Below are 18,238 nucleotides of genomic sequence, written 5' to 3' on the forward strand. Positions count from 1 at the left end.
CATACCAGGCACTTTGCAGAGTACCTTGTTCATAGAAATAATCAAATATCAACTGTTATTTCTGCTATAGATATTGGCATTGTTACTTTTGCTCTAACTCTCCAAATATTTCCTTCAATAAGCATTTACCTGACACATCCTTGGTGCCAGGTCCTGTGCTAGACTATGAAGTCACAAAAGCCAGAAACTGAAATAAATGAGGTTCTTATCTTGAAGGACCAACCACTCAGAAACTGTAAATAAGAAACTGTACCATAAGACAAGATGTGCTCCTGACTAGAAGGGAAACAGAAAGTGCCAAAATGATTTAGAAAAAAGAAAGCTTATCTACCAGGATCCCTTAGGAAATATGTCAGTTTGTGTAGTTGAGTTTTCTAGATAAACATATGCTCTATAAATAGCATTTTAGTTTTCATTTTAAATTGGGATGTATATAGATATTTCTGAAAATAAGGCATAATTTGCCATCTTTTTAAACCAAGAATAGTGTGTGCCACAGAAACTCTTGACAACTCAGGGTTACCACTGGAAACTTTATTTAATGGTCTATGTCATCACACCAAATTCTCCGGGGCTTTGGGGATATACTGGTCTCTTTGTTCTTGTTCTTGGTTTTAAATTGTTGTCTATGTCTTTCATTGCTGCAAAATAGCCACTTCTCTCCACGAAGAGGTCACTGTGATCTGTTCAAAAGAGTAAAGACTTGGGAGTCAACCCAACCTGAATTTCTATACTAACCATGCTAGTCTGTATGCACCAAGGCCATTTATTCATTCATCAAATGTTTATAAATGCCCTGTTACTATGTCTGGAATTCTGTTACTTATAAGGAGGCAAAGATATATTTGCATAAGTTTCTATCCTCAAGAAGCTATAATGTGGAAGTTTCTTAATCACTCAAAGCTATAATTTCTTCACATCTCTCAAGTGGAGCTAAGGCAATAGCTAACAATGAAGTGTTACGAATTTTTTGGGGAGGTGGGTAGTGGAGGGATACACAATGCCTACATTAGTAGGGTAAGGACTTTTTTCTTGAAAGCAAAAGTCTTCTTCAGATTTATTTAAGTTCATGAATTACAGATACTAAAGTAGTTCTTTAGTTAGAGTGACGTGGCAAAATAAGAACATTCCAAAAACAAGGGATGCACTCAGCTTTATGCCATTTCGACTTACCAAAGTTTTCACAGGGACGCTGCACTTTCAGATAGCAGGGGAACCTGTGTTTCCTGGTGCTGCTCTAGGCCCTCGTGACACAGCAGTGAACGCTGCAATCTGCTCCCACTGACTTTATGTTCTGAAGGAGGAATGACAATAGACCAAAAAATATATAATACTATTTCAGATAACTGATCTAAAAAGTGTATAGAAGAGGTGCATAGAGAATGGACCATTTTCTTGAGTTTATGTGCTTATTTGTCTAAATTCAATCTAGAACACTCCTTAATCCTAACAAAACTCCTCTGTAGATTTTCATTTCCCCATGGACCTTCCGGAACTCTATGCTCTGACATCTGAGCAATGGATGCTACTTGAACTTCCCATCAGGTCTTCACACGAGTGCAAAATCTAACTTATCCAAAACCTGATGTCATGGTTATTACAGCTATTCAAAAATCTCCTAAATTTTAACTTGGGGACAGTTTATAGGTAAATGCCTGTGTTTAAGCACGCACATGTCTATATTTGCATGCTATCATGTTAAAAAATGACATTGTAAATAAGATGGACTCAAGTCACCCTTATCATCATCTTCTACTGGATGCCAGATTCTGGGTTGAAATGATGAGAATATTAAGTGATAAATTTATTATAGGAGAGTGTTTTTTGATGATTACATTTTTTTTAAATGTTCGTGGATTTAGAGAGACAGCTCAGTTTGTGAAAAGTTTTAGTTGTACATTTTCTTCCTGCAGAGCATTGCAGTGGGATCCAGGATGCCTGGGGTATGGCACTAGAGCTTTATGGACTTCCTGTGGGACTATGAACAAAATCCCTATGAGTCTTCATTTATAGAAAGAAAGTATAGATGCTGAGAAATAAAGTCCTTTTGAGTTATTCTTTGTTCTATAACTCAGTGTTGTGAAGAACCAGGAAATTAGTAACATGGTTCTTGACTTCTAACTCTTCACTGAGCTGGGGCAATACCATTCCAACATGAGTAAATTACAATAGAATTGACTAGGGACAAAAGTACTAAAAATGTGCCAAATTGATGATGTGAATTCAAACAAAAAACAAAAAAAATTGTAGCTGTCTGGATCCATTCGGGCTGCTATAACAAAAGACCACCAACTGGGTGACTTATAAACAACAGAAATTTATTTCTCACAGTTCTGGAAGCTGGGAAGTGCAAGATCAAGGCACCCGCAGATTCAGTGTCTGATGAGGTCTGATTTCCTAGTTTATAGATGGTTGTCTTCCCTCTGTGACTTCACACAGTGAAATGGCAAGAGAGCTCTCTGGAGTGCCTTTTATAATCCCCTTCATGAGGACTTTAACCTAATCACCTTCCAAAGACCCTACTTCCAAATACTAGCACGTTGGGGATTAAGTTGCAACAAATGAATGTTGGGAGGGACACAGACTTCCAGTCTACTGCAGTAACCTAGGTGTGCTGAGTTTTGTACCGGACATTGGTAAATGTAAAGAATAAAATCTTGGGGGAAGAGAGTGGGGTATAAAAGGTCATAATTTGAAAAGGCTCTTGGTTGAAAACAAGCATGTAGGATACAACTGGCTGAATAATTTGGAAAAGAGTTTCTACCCAAAGGAATAAAGGGGATGAAGGACAAGGTCCAGTTAGGTTTTTGTCCAAGGCACAAAGATGAGTGTAAATGCTGAGTCAGGAAAAAAGCAACCTGATGAAAATTCTGTTTGGGGAAGACTGCTGATCATGTACAGCTTAGGAAAAATGAAATGAAGGCTGGAAGGAGGGTCAGTGGGAACTGGAAGTGTGAGAAACAGGGTCCATAGGTCGGAGAAACTTTACCTTTAAGGCAGCAAATGGTTAAGGTAAAGAGTGGGGCACAACATATGAGACTTAGAGATTTGGTACTTGAGAGAGGAAAAGATCACTTCAGAACTAACAACTGGGGGGTTGACCCCATATATACAGATTTGAAGAGAACTTGGGAGCTGGGTGCACAGTAAAGGGTTATAAGAGAATCAAGCTGTGGGCAATAAGATCTTAAGACAGGTAGAGATGGGAAGAGAAAAGGTTTCTGAAGGTGAAAGGGAAGTCAACTAACTCTGGGAGAACAGAGGAGAAATGAATGTTGAAAGATGTAAGAGAGTTCCTTAAGAATAAGTTAATCAGTTCAGTGATATTATATAAAAAGGAGTTCCTTGATTATGTCACTTTGTTGTCCAAATTGTGATAAATCAAAAATATTAAGGCATAAGATATGCTGTAAGTGCATTTTACCCATTTAAGTTTTGTTTGCCAAAAGTGGAGCTGGGATATGGGTTCAACTTTGGGGTGAATAGAGCAGGAACAGACTGGTGATTTTCTAATCATGAAGTTGAAAGGGGAAGATCTCCATTTAACAAAAGAAAGTTGTTAATAGACCTGATTTATTAGACCATGTGAGTGATTTCCTGGAGGTGGATTTATCTCAAGCATTTGAGTAAAGTTATTCCTCCAAGGTTCATGGGTACTGTCAGGTGCAACAAAGAGCGAGTTTACTAAAAGGTATCAAGGTGCTCTTTGGCATCCTTAAAAATCAGGCATAACAAGTAATAATGTTAATCATAATAATAGCAGAATAAATGGAAAGTATGGAGATGTTTCTGAACTAAAAATATGAAAGAAATGGTGTGATTTGAAATGCTCCTGAGGCCAATCAGGAGACTTGCTCTGGAAAAGATCCAGACAGGTTGGTGATAAAGGCTTGTGTGAGGTGAGAGATTGGATGGATGGATGGAAGGAAGGAAGGAAGAAAGAATGAGAAGCCATGTTCGGAGTTTTGAAGCACATTTGTCTGAGAATTGAGGACACCCCGAGAGTTTCTGAGTGCTCCAGTCCCCTTGGAGGGCAATAGCGACCTCAGATGTCTTTACTTACACTAACTACCTTTGAGAGTCAACCACTTCTGGTAAGATTGAAAATCTGCAGAAAGGCCAGATACTCTATAGTTGCCCAACTTTTATGATGAATGAAACTTAGAAGTCATATATGTAATTTAGTAGAACATGAGCATTTAAGTTCTACAGTCCTAAATTTAAATGCCATCTGGATCGTTTATTAGCTAAGTGAACTTGAACAACTTCCTTATCGTTTCTGAACCTAAAGATTGTCACCTGTAAACTGGAAGGGCAGGGCCTAGGAGGTGAAATCCTGGCACAACCACTGGCAGGCTTTTCCTGCCAATCACCAGGTAGGTCAAGCACGAACCAAAATGAAGGACCCAGGCTGGCTTTCCTGTCCCTAAGAAGGTCACGGCCCAGTGGGAAATTAGGAGTCGGAGCATGAGGCTTTGACAAAAGGTAAAAATTAGACAAACATTGAAGGTGTTTTAGTTCCAGCAGTAAATTATGAAAAGCTTTCAAAAAAGGAACATGTCTCATTCATCACTAAATTCCCCATATAATACTCAGTATATACATCATTGAATCATTTGCACATAGCCTTTAACTGAAATACATTATTAAAGAAGGGCAGCAATAGATTTACAGACAGATAATTTTATAAATTTTTTTAAGTCTGAACAATTTCACTACTTTTTTTTCACATTGTTTTCAGGAACCGAGGTAATGGTAAAATAGGAAAATTTGAGTATTTATTACATGTGTTTTTAAATATAATATAATTTAAGTTTAATGTTTTATAATACATTGTCAATTATTGTGTTTATTGTGCTTGGAAAATTCCAGAAAATTTAAGTCTGCTTTCATTAGTCAATACTCCAGCACAACAATGTATTAGGGTAAGTTCTTCAGGTCTGGACCTCAGTTTCTTCATGAAATAAGGGAGCAAGGCTAAACAGACTGTAAGATCACAGCCCACATTGACTTTGTATGAGGTCCTCAAAGATTCAGACTCATGTGTGACCCCATCTTCCCACGGTTGGTGAGGGGGCCCCTCCAGGTCTGCTGTCATGGAAGTTTCTGGTGCCAGATTCTTTCTCTAGCAGAACTGACACCCCATGAAGGGGGATTTTGAGTCAGGAATCTAGGAACAGCCAATGAGCTTCTTGTCTGCATTACTACTAACTGCTGTTTTATTTTGTTAAGTGAATTAGGGGATGTCTGTATAGAATCAAGTATATTTCTAGGTTGTTTTTTAAACTGTTTTTCTAGTTTTGTAATGTTAAGTTTGGATGATCTAAAGGGGAGTAAGGAGACTTTAACTGCGGGAATAAATTTTCAGAAAACAAAAATGGGGACTCCTGTAAGAGGCCAAGAGGCAGGGAACTCATGATGAGAATTAGTGTCTGATGCATGAATTTATTCTTACTGTACTGTGCATGAAGACCTATATTGAGTACAATACAGCAGAATGAACTGATTCTTTTTAGATTTCAGCTTTTCCCTCTATGATATAAATATATATGTAGTATTCAATATGTTATATATGTATGTGTATACATACATATGTATGTATGAAAAATTGAGCTGAGTGGTCTCTGAAAGTTACTAATTCTAAAATTTATCTATAAAACTTGTTTTGATCTTTAAAATTTTAGAGTTTTGGAGATTTTTCAGGAAAGCTGGAAGAATGCAAATATGAGACTGACTTGAGTGATGAGTTTTGGGGAAGAATAGGAAAAGCAAGAGGGAATGCAGGCTGTTAGCAGATACCCTTTGGTGTTTTTGGGTACTTCTACAAAGAGCAAGGTTTTCTTCCTTCCTTCCTTCCTTCCTTTCCTTCTCTCTCTCTCTTTCCCTCTTTCTTTCTCTCTTTCTTTCCTTTTTTCTTTCCTTCCTCTGAGTTAATAAAAAGAGTGTGGAATAGTTTCTAGGAAAAAACAAGCTGAAAAGAAAAAAAATGACATAAAGCTTTCTATCTTTGGGTATAACTGTTTTGATAGAGCAATCATTTCTTTGAGTGAATTGCTCCGGAGATTCAGCCAAAGGGAAAACTGTGGAAGATAGTTACAATTTATCTCATTCTTTCTGCTCTCTGCTGATCATTTTCCTCCCTTTCTCTCAATAATGTTTTACATAGTTGTTCAGAGAATGGAAATCAATACTGGGTTTACAAAGGAGATACCTTGAAGATCCTTAAGCCTATACCATTGATTTTTTTTTTTCTAAAACGGAACCCTTTCTTCAAGTGAAACCTTGTCAGAGCTCTAATACACATAAAACAGACAAAAGCCAAATTTCAAGGTATTAAGAAGGAGAGAGGCATGTTTGGAGAGTTACCAGTATGGTCATTTCTTTACATCTGGTGAACACACTGAGACACTTACAATTTCATGCAACATAATTAGAAAACCACCAATCCACCCTAAACCCTACCCCCATCTTTTATAATAAAGCTAGTGCCTGAGATCCTGAGGGAAGAAGTTGCCCAATTTAATGAAACAAACCTAAGATAAAGGTGACCTAGAAGAAAGTGAGAGGTGATGGGGGCACTGTTTTGGTCTAAGGACACAGATAAAAGATGAATGGTTTGAACTGGATTGAAATGAGATAATTCTGGCTTAACGTAAGTACTTCTGTATGACACCTTTGCAGCTTTAACAAACCTTTCAAATACACTATTTAATTAGTTCAATTCAGTATTTCCTGGATCCAAATTATATAGTATTTGCTCTAGTGGAACCAATGTATTGATTGTATAAATGTGAAAATGTGTAACATCTTCTGTAAGTAAGCCCTTCAAGTAAGGCTTTCAACCACTCTATGGAGGAAGGATAGTAGAGAAAAGTAAGATACAAAGAAGTTAAGTAATTTTGCCATGGCCCTACAGAATGTTAACAGTAAAACGGAGATTTGAACCTGATTCTGTCTCACTCCAAAACCCATGTTCCTTTCACTCTAACCACAAGGAACTATCAAAACTGCGAGAAATGCAAAGATGAGGGATATGGTGTTAGCCCTCAATGACTTAAAATCGCCTAGAGTAGACGGATGTTACATCAGCAACAAGCTAGCGTTGATGAGATGCAACAAAAGGCCAAGAAAATTTAAAGCAGCAGCCAGGACATACTTGTGAGAGGAAGAGCACTGAGGACTGGGCAGGCACTTGAAAGGCAACAAAGCAAAGACGATTATCCTTATGTCACCTTCAAGGAAACCGAGGCTCACAGAGCTGAGAGGTGTTTCCAGGGTATTACAGCTGGTTAGTGGTGACACAAGAGATGCGAGGAAGATCTCACAGGAGTGAGAGTGAAACTGGAGGGAAAATATGAAACAAAGGAATTACAGAGCAAGCACAAAGAGAAACCAGAACTTCCATGTAGAAACAGTGAAAGAAGTAGAAATACTAAGTGGCTGTGGAGCCAATGGCATTTTTCTCTCTTCTGCTTTAGAGAAAAATGAGAGTATCTAACTTCTGTCTAACCCTCCTTCCTTCTTTCTGAATCAGCCCCATACTGTTATTTCTTACATCTACATTTCTGCCAACTTTAAAAAAAAAAAAAAAAAAAGGCTGCTTCTGTATTGAAAGTCACACACTGAGCATCGTTATCCCTGAGAATATTCTTCCTGTTACTGTGTTTACCTTCTAGTGCTCGCCTGGCTGTCATCGTACCAATCATAGCGTTTAGGTCTTTGGATATTAGGGATGTGCTTGTGCGTCTGTGTACATGACCATCCACACGAGGGTTTATTTACACTTGGGGGTTTGAGCAATTCATACGTTTGTTCATCTCCACGTTTCTCACTGGCTAGGAATTGTTTTTACTTTTGTTTTCCCCACTTCCTTCCCCTTCTGTTTTATTTGAAGAAAAAATGCAACGTAAATCAAACATACTCAAAAGTGTCATCCGTGGGAAAATTCTTCACAACTCTCAGTCAGTATTATTGGGTCCATTAAATCTCACTTCCTTTCTACTCACTAGTTGGGAGTATGTAAACCAAGTCTGGTATCCAAATCCAAAAAAGAAATGAATAAAATTAATGTACTCTTTCAATTTAAAAATATTGGGTTTTCAGATGCTCTTCTAATTACAGGCAGGTTTTGTAGATGTGCCCATCAGGGACGTCATCGCCCACTCTTACTTCCATCCTCCACCAGCTTAACTTTCTCACTCCTCATTGGTCCTGCTCTGCATAGGTCACTGTATCTGCTCTCATGGATTTATTTTCATCCTAGGATGAGGATTTCTGTTTCTATACTTCTGGCCCATTTCTGTCCCCAGAGTTTGAAGTTCATTTAACTGTCCGCTTCACTTTTTACATACCCCATGGGTACTTCACAGTTACCATGCTAAGTTGGAACCCCTCATCTCTCCCTTCTTTCCAAGCTGGATCTTCCAACTGTATTTACTGACTGACTTAGTGGAATCACCAACCACTCCATCCAAGAAGTAGAAACTTGAAGTCCTCCTTGACTCTCTTCTTCCTTCTGCTTGCATCAGTAACAGAAATGATATCTGATGTGACATTTTCACTAATAATTAAATCTATCTCCGTCTTCTCCATCCCCACTTCTGCTGTCATCCTATTGTCTTACCTGGGCCTTGTGCAACAACCTCCTAAATAATTCTGCCCACAAACCAACAAGCTCTAAATGCTTCCTCCACACAACCTCCGGGTTTATCAATGTAAAATGTATTCTGTGTCAATCTCATGTTTCAGATCCTTTAACACTGTAGAGATGGATGTGCTAAAAAATTGTGTAGAACAAAACACACACACACATACACATATATACACACAGTGAGTACAGTAAAGCTGGGAATTTCTAAATAAGATCAATAGATTATATCAATGTCAATATTCTGGTTATGATATTTTGTAATAGTTTCACAAGATGGTACTTCCCACTGGGGAAAAGTGAGTAATCAGTACATCGATACTCTCTTTATTTTTTATTACATGTGAATTTATAATTATTTCAAAAGAGAAACTTCATTTAAAAATGCCTTGCAAAAAAGGAATTCTTCAATACTCACTAGAAGTATTGAAGTATTTAAGCTTTTTATAAAAAACATATCACGCAAGTTTATACTTTCTTCTCCAGCTTTATCTCCCAGCGTTCTCTGCCCCCAATTTTTCCACTGTACTAACAATGCTGTGACTGCTGTCTCTGTACCATTAGTCCTTATCTAGCCTGGCTAATTTCTTCTCATCATTTAAGGCTCTTTCCTTGGTCCATCTTATGAGATGATAATATTTCATTGTTGTGCCATTATAGTGTTACACACACTCTTACTACATTTATTAAAGATTTGTTTTCCTGTTTTACCTTCTATACCATGAATTTCTAGAGGGTGAGACAGTCTTATTCACTTTGCATTTCCTGCGCCTATGATCTTCCTGACAAATATTAGATGCTGTCTATATAGCTGACTTGAGTAAATGAATGTGCATCTCCATATAGCTTGGAAATCACTACAATAAATCCAATGGTATTACCTTCTATTATGTAACTAGACTGGAGCATTCATTTGTAAATTTGAGATGATTGACTATCCTAGTACACTATTCATTTAACTCTTTGTAATATTAACAGTAATGATTAAGAGCTTAGCTAATTTCATCTTGGAGTAAAATTAGTCTGCTGATAATCACAATGAATCACATACTAAGATGAAACGTGCAGATAAAATGCAGATTTGGAGAAGGCATCCCCTGAGAAAGCTGATATTTTCCTTCATATGCATAGGGATCAAGGTTAACTTTTTTTTTTTTCAAGTAAAGACAAACTTGAGGACCCTCCAATGAGATGAAGCAAACAGAAATAGCATTCATTTGCAGTGTATTCAGATGTTTGCTTATCCCTTAGCCTAACATAGAATCCTATACTCCAATTAAAAACCACCCACACACACATTAAGGTATGTAACTGGTGATTAAAAAAAAAAAACAACAACAACTCTGGGTCCAGAGTTTTGAGTTTATTGTCCTTGGGCCTGATGTTAAGATAGTAGTTATGCGAGTGGGGTGATTATGCTGAAGGTGAAACTTAAGTTTCTGAACTAATTTCTGTTTGCTGATTTTACTTCTTACCTGCTGGAGGCTAAATGGGAAGATAATCAGTTGAAAAATTTATAAAATGGATGTAATAATAGGTCAGACTCACGGTCAGACCTAATGAGGGAATGTTTGTTTTCTTTATGAAAACTGCAGAACATAGATGTTGGATAATGGAGGTGCAAAGTATAACATTACTAGTTAAGAAAAAAGAGCTTTGATAGAAGACTTGACTTCCTGACTTTATGGCAAAATGGGATCCCTACCTCTGCCCAGAGAAATATCAATTGTGTAACTTGTAAAATTTGCTGTGTATACCTGCAGGATTTTGAAGATTCACTTGATTTTTTGATCAAGTATGCTTTAATTTTAATACTCAGAATCATAAATGCAGAAACTATAATCCTAGTCTCATTTTTGTCCTTTTAAGGTTTGTAGAAACCCCAGCCCATTTCTCTTGGAAGGAAAGTTATTACCGATCCACTATGTCCCAGAGCACACAGACAAGTGAATTCCTCAGTCCAGAGGTTTTCCAGCACATCTGGGATTTTCTGGAACAGTAAGTATCAAATAAGCCAAAAAAAAAAAAAAAAAAAGGAAAGAAAAAAGTTGAACTTGAATTAGTATAAATAGGTAATGGTAGATAATCAAAGTATTGCTTACTAGGTCATGTTTATAGAATCAATAAAAATCAGTTTATATTGTTGGGAAAAAATTACTCCCTCCAATAGTATCTCTGTGTTCAAAATTCAGTGGAGGTTTATTAAATTTCCAGCACCAAAAGATCATTATTATTCCAAGGTGGTATAATTTTGGAGGATCAGAAGGGCTCTCCAGCCTAGCCCGAAATAGCTTCCCCAAGGACTTGCTGATACTCAAATTCATTCCTCTGGGTTAAAGACTCTCATTTACTGTTATGTTGCAAATACCCTCTGGGAAAGTGGAACACTGAATTTTGTTGGTCTTTATGCCTTACTAGGAAAAGGACTATTATCTCCTTTCTTAAGATCAGGTTTGGATAAGTGCGTAAATTAAGGGGAAGGCGAAACAATGTCAGAACACTGGGGACCCAAAGGCAGAGGGTGTGAAAGATCCCTGATACTTTTCTACCCTGGGTTCCACCCAGCACTTCTTTGATGAGGGTAAGGATCGTGATTCTCGTTTACAAATAGGGCTTAGAGTTGGAATGCCAGAGATTATACATCTGGTAAGTGGTTGAGCCAGGATTCAAACCTAGGGTTTCTGACTCCAACCAACAAGCTTTGCCAACTTTGAAGCAGAAAGAGCTCATTGTTACCAACTGGATGAGTGTGTCTTAGTCCCTTTCCACACCTAACACACCTTTGTTTTCCTTTATGGCAGGCCCATTTGTTCAGTTCAGCCCATTGACTTGAACTTTGTGGATGAACCATCAGAAAATGGTACAACAAACAAGATCGAGATTAGCATGGACTGTATTCGCATGCAGGACTCGGACCTGACTGACCCCATGTGGGTGAGTGGCGTGGACTTCCTCTTTAATCTGTGGGCCATGCTGTCCACTTCTCTATTACACTTGTCTCTTCCATGGAATGTGAAAAGGCAGGTGTCTCTGAATGGGCAAGGCCATTGGAAAGCCAGCCAATGTGGTCAGCAGAGAAAAAATTAGGAACTGTGGATTCTGGGTCTGCCTTTAGGGTGCATATGTTTCCACTGATGTGAGGAAGGGAGTCAGAAATAATGCCTTACACTCTATCTGAATTGTCCCTCATGTCTATCCCGACTTCACAGTGAATGGTACCAGCCCAGTGCTTTACAGCTGATGGAGACAGTCAGAACCAAAGTCAAGATCTGAATCCTATCCAAAGCATTTTCCACTATGGCGGACTATCTCTCTCATAGAATTATTCTTCTTTAATGAAGGAGGATAAAGTAAAATCTATGCAAACACTCAGATTTAAGTACTTGGTGATAGAGTAAGAGGAAAGAAGCTAAATAATATATAAAACAGGGATTTGGTGTGAGTGTGTGTGTATGGCATTACCACTGAGTCCCTCATGACTTTAGACCTCAGGTTTTAATCTGTAAAATGGCAAGAATTTAGGTGCTCACACCTCCCAGGTAGCTAAGGGGTGGATGGGTTAATGATAGCAAAACGCTTTTCTGAGGTGTTCAGGTGAAATTTCCTGTATTTGTGCAGTGTATCATGCTGGTTGGTGGGTTCTCTTTTCTTTCCTTTTTTCTTTAATCTTTCATTTACCACACAAGTCCTACTGCTTTTTTTGTAGAAAGCAAGAAAATAAAAACTTAAAGGAAAATAGAAACAAAAAGATCTATAAAGTATCAAATTACTTTATCTGAAGGACTGGTACAAATGAAAGATGTTTTGGTATGCCTTGACTTTTTTGTCTGATGTAAAATTTTATTGGAATTTTCACTATATGCTTTTTGATTATAAATTGTACTTTTTAAATTGGGAGAAGGTGAAGTGGGGAGAGAGGAGAGGAAACAACAAAAAAATAGAAAGTTGTAACTTTGCAAATACACTGATTTTGGTCACCAAATTGATAAGGGAATAATACATTTCTACTCTGGCCCCTTCCATTATAAGATGGATACAGTTCTCAATTATCCTGAACTAGTGAATGGAAACTGACAGATGAATCTGAGGGGCAGGTAATTCGAGGCCTTGGAATGTATTACAATTAAACATAAGTATTTATAATTATATAAATTTGAATTTGACAGTGATGTAGAAATTAGGATATCCCCAACTCATTTAATAATATTACCTCTTAAATTGATGGGTAGCACCAGCCTAGGAAAACCTTTTTTATATTCTCTCTGGAGATTTTCTGATCTGACTCTTGGATTCATAAAAGTGAGCAAAAGTTACATGGTTTGTGATGGAGAATCAAGCCTTTTCATTTGCAATTTCTGTTATGATTTTTTTTTCACATGTGGAAGCAAGCGTTCTCTTAATGTGTCTTCTTCATTTTATTAGAAGTGTTCTCCTTGAGGACATTTGGTGTTTTTCCTCTCCTCTCTAGCCAATTCCTATCCATCCCTCAACAGCCAGTCTGTCTTGTCTTCTCCAGGAAAACATTTCATATCATTATTCTCTACCAATATGAATTAGAGACCATTCCTCTGAAGCAACCTAGATATATTTCTAGTTGCATTGCTTATTACAGAATATTATAGTTGTTTCTTTATCTGTTTCTAAACGGAAGAGGCACCATGTTTTGTCAAGCCTGGTGTTTGTTAGCACATTTGGCCCACAGCAGGCCGTCAGGAATTTTTTAAGTTATAAGAAATGAGACTTGGAAGTTATCTAAAAAGTCAAAACATTCTCTTTAAGACATCCCTGTCCAAAGTAACTTTTTTCAATGACGAAAATGTTCTATATTCCTGCTGTCCAACCCGGCAACCACATGTATCCTTTGGACACCTGAAATGTGGCTGGTACCCATGAGGAACTCAACTGTAACTTTAGTTAGTTTAAACTGTCACATGTGGCTAGTTGGTAGTGTATTGGGTGGCACAGTTCTAGAATATCACCAGGCAGGGGGCCATTCTCTGAACGTTCACAGCAGCAAACCTTCCTGTCCTGCTGTTCACAGCAGCAAAACTTCCTCCTGTAGTCCTTCCTCTTGCTTATGGTGTGTCAGGATAGAAAATGTTGTGCTTTTTCTTCCAGTACCTCTTTTTAATGAAATGTAGGTTTATCTGTGTGAGAAAACCTCCACTCTTCCCTCATGAGATAGTCATACTGTTGAGTCTCCACAATTTCCCTCCTCTGAAGAAGCACAGGGCACCACTGGTAACTAGGAATTCTACCATCACTTACTAGCACCCTGGAACTTGAAATTGTTTGTCAGATGGAGGGTAATGAGAAATCAGGAAAGAAGACCAGGATAGAAACATTTGCAAGGAGTGATGGATGGAAGTGATTCAGGAAAACTGGAAAAAAAAAATGGAAAGGGGTTTTGCCAATGAGGAGACAAAATAGGTCACTTGGGAACACCTATATTGAAAGGAATATGTAAGTGGAATGAGAATGAACTTGAGTAAATAAGCAAACTTGGCTATCTGTGGCTGCCCTGTTTTTATCTCCAAAGAACTGAAACATTGCTAATAAAATGCAGTTCTGTATGAATCCTGAGTTTCCCCTTGTTGTGGGACCATTTCAACATCCATGTGTAGAGGCCACAGAGATGAGACCAGAGGCCACTTAGATGGGACTAAATAACGATCATATCCCTCAGCAGTGGGAATGGCAAAATGGCGGAATGGCTCAGGATGCAGTAATTGGGGTTCTGGTCTGGCAAGTGAGAACTAGGATCCTCTGGGCTTCCTGGTCCTTCTAAACTGAAAGCTGCGGCAAGTGGCGTGAGGCTCTTTCCTTCCATCACTCGGTAGCAATACTTTCACTTTTCTGTGCATAGGTTAATAACTAAATAGTTCCAAAACTCTGCCCATAAATCACTTTCCTCTCACATATAATATTTAAAAAATTGGGATCTCTGCCAAACATTCTCTCACTATGCAAGAAATGTGAATCTGTGGACAAGAAATGACATGTCAGATTATTAAGGACAAAAATTTTAAAATCGAGAATGGCATCCCATTTTTATTGGTTTATGAAACAACCTTCACCTTAATAATTAGTCATGAAGTGGAATCATGTTTCGCTCTGATTATGAACAAAGGGAATTTGAATTCAGACAGTGTATGTGTTTTCTTCATTAGAATGACTTTAGTGTCATTGAAGAATGAACTACATTGGATGAGCAAATGATGGTGAATGAGATTTCTCAAAAAAAAAATGTATAATTTTGGCTATGTTTCCAAGATCCTTATTGGCTCCTTCTTATGTTGCCTATAATATTACTTTATATCTCTGCTTTACCTTATTTATAAACTGTCTAAGCATGCCTATCAAGTCCTCAAGGAGTGGATAATGATAACACTTAAATGTTCTCCTGGAATGATGGATGGAAACTACATAACACTTACTTTTGCATTTCTTTATTCTTTATACTTTGATGGAAGCCCTATTTAGTTGAATTGGGTTTTTCCCTGGGGCTTTTAGTAGTAATTATCTAAAACCAACCACTTTTGTAAGTTTTTATTGTAGCATCCAGTTATAAATGCAGTCCTCAGCTCCACATATCAAAAGAGCAGACAGTGTGTTTGTATTTGGGAAGGCTTGGGCCACAGCACCTAGCATAACACCCTACATCTTCTATGACCCAGTATTTATATAAGATTTCAGGTAGACTGTACAGACTAGATTGAGGCACAAGCATTTCTTTAGCGCTTACTGTATGCTGTGTTATTTGTGATACAGATGAACAAATCATGGTCCCCAGCCTTGAGAAGACCGTAATATAGCAGAAAGCAAGTGTATACAAAATTACTTATGAAAAGTACTGAGACATATGTTTTTTTAAGGCACATAGAAAAGGAATGATTTATTGTGCCAGAGAAAGACTGATAATATATTACAGAGAAGATGATTTTTATTTAAGCTTTGAAATTTGAGTCAATCAAAATAGGCAAAGCAAAAAGTAGTTTGAAAAGATAAGACTGAAATGATTAGGTAAAGGGAAATTTATATAGAAAAGAAAGATAAAATATAGATTTAAAAAATTACAGCACATGAACTTACAGAGAAAAAAATGTGACAATGAGTGTGTATATGTCCATGAATGACTGAAAAATTGTGCTGAACACTGGAATTTGACACAACATTGTAAAATGATTACAAATCAATAAAAAATGTTAAAAAAATAAAAACTTTTTCTAACAACTAAAAAAAAAAATTACAACACATGAGAAAGATTTAGTAGTGCAGATAAACTAAATACTTAAAAATTAAATAGGAGAAAGATGAATTTCTCCCTTTGTCAGAAAGTATAAGTGATTTGCAGATGTTTAACAAATATAAAATGTTCAACCTCTCTAATAACCAAAAGAAAAAAGTGAAATAAAACAATGAGATAATATATCATCTATCTGATCAGCAAAGATTTAAATAATTGATAATATCCAGTGCTGGTGAGATTGTTGGGAAACAGTCAATCTTTGCACTTGTGGTAGAAGTGTAAGTTGATAAATTTGGAAGGCAATTTGCTCATTCTCATTTATTTAATTTTAAAGGCATTTACCCTTTTGACCATAAGTGTCCCTTCTAGAATTTTTTTCCACAAAACAATTAAAAATATATAAATAAGTATACACGCAAACACACACACATATACAGAAACAAAGGTTTCATTGCAGCATTGTTTTATAATATCCAAAATGGTAAGACCAGATAGACTTCTATAGACTTTAAAATTTTGGACTGTGATAGATAGAAAAGAAACTACAGTTCAAAGCAAGTGAGTGTTAAGCCCTCCACTGAGAGACGGTATTAATAATTATGACGTGTGGTCATTTTCATCTTGGCAATCCTATTGTTTATGAACTTCAGCGTGATTTCTGTATTTGTGCTCTGTGTGAAGCATCCTTTGTATTCTAAGAAAGATTATGTAGAATTGATAGTATTTCTTATTAAATTTTTGGTAGAATTTGCTAGTGAAATCACCTGGGCCTGAATATTTTGGGGGGGAGTTCTTTAATTATAAGGTCAGTGTCTTTAAAGTTACAGGACAACTGAGATGACCTGTTTTATCTTGGGTAAGTTTTTGTAAATTGTGGATTTTGAAGAATTGGCTAATTTTATCAAAGTTTTAAAGTTTATGTATGTAGAACTGCTTGGAGTATTCCCTTATTACACTTTTAATGTCTGGGGGATCCATAATATCCTCCTGTTTCATTTCTAGTATTGGCAACTTGTGTCCTCTCTTTCTGTGTCAGTCTTCCTGGAGACTTGTCAGCTGTACTGCTCTTACAAAGAACCAGCTCAGCTTTTTGGTTTCACAGTCTTTCTGTTTTCAACTTCATTATTTCTGGTCTTACTTGATTTCCTTTCTTCTGCTTCTTTGGGCTTACTTTGCTCTTCTTTATCAAGTTTCTTTCATTGGAAGTTTATATTACTAAGTTGAGATCTTCTGTTCTAATGTTAGTATTTACTTTTATAAAATTTCCACTGAACACTGCTTTAGCTGAATTCTGTAAATTTAGGTATGTTGTATTTTCATTTTCATTCAGTTTAAAATATTTTCTAATTTTTCTTAACACTTTTTCTTTGACCTATGTGTATTTACAAGCATGTCCTTTAGTTTCCAAGTGTTTAGATATTTTCTGTTCTCTCCATTACTGACTTCTAGTTTAATTTCATTTTGACTTCAGATTTTTTTAAATTTGTTATGCTTGGTTTCATGAGTCAAGAAATGGTTTATCTTGGTACCTGTTCCATAGGCACTTGGAAAGACTGTGCATTCTGTTTTTGTTGGGTGCAGTATTCCATAAAAGTCGATTATATCCTGTTGGTGTCTGGTATTATGCAGTTCTTCTGTGTAGTTTATTTTCTATTAGTTCTATTGATTACTGAGAGAAGAATGTTAAAGTCTTCAATTCCAATTTTGGATTTGTCTCTTTCTCTTTTCAGATCTTCAGTTTTTGCTTTATGTATATTGGGAGCTCTGTTTTTAGGTACATTATATTTGTTACATCTTCCTTTTATCATTATATAGTATTTTTCTTTATTCTTTATAGTGTACTTTGCTCTGAAGTCCACTTTATTTTTATATTAATATAGCCATTTTAACTTTCTTTTGATTTGGGTGGTAAATTTTTTCTCTCTCTTTCTATTTTTAATCTATATTTATCATTATATTTGAATTGAGTTTCTTCTAGACAACATATTGTTGTATTTTTTTATTCATTCTGACAATCTCTGTCTTTTAATTGGTTTTATTTACATCATTTACATTTAATGCAGTTATCAACATAGATTTTTTTTGCCCTACAACTATTTTTTTGTTTCCTCCATTGTTCTCTTTTCCTTTTTTTCTGCTGCCATCTAGATTATTTGACCTAATTTTGTATTTGATTTTAATTGTTTTGGTTTTGGCTATATCTCTTTGGATGTTTTTAGTGATTGCTCTAGAGATTGCAGTATTTATAATTTTTTCAGTCTATTTTAAATTAATTTACTACTTCAAATGGAATGCAGAAAACTTACCACAATATTGATTTCAAAACCCTTCCTTCCCATGAT

General features: G+C 36.6%; 1 protein-coding gene across 4 annotated transcripts in view; it reads left to right on the plus strand.

The window, feature by feature from the left end:
* TP63 (tumor protein p63) overlaps positions 1-18,238 on the plus strand; it is a 207,871-nt gene that overhangs the window by 60,514 nt on the left and 129,119 nt on the right. For all 4 annotated transcript variants that reach the window (XM_010990100.3, XM_010990098.3, XM_010990099.3 and 1 more), the window contains exons 2-3: positions 10,517-10,645; positions 11,449-11,581. In XM_010990100.3, coding sequence (XP_010988402.1) covers positions 10,517-10,645; positions 11,449-11,581 — 262 coding nt within the window. The remainder of the gene's footprint in view (positions 1-10,516; positions 10,646-11,448; positions 11,582-18,238) is intronic.

This window comes from Camelus dromedarius, chromosome 2 (assembly GCF_036321535.1).
Source record: "Camelus dromedarius isolate mCamDro1 chromosome 2, mCamDro1.pat, whole genome shotgun sequence".
NCBI lineage: Eukaryota > Metazoa > Chordata > Mammalia > Artiodactyla > Camelidae > Camelus > Camelus dromedarius.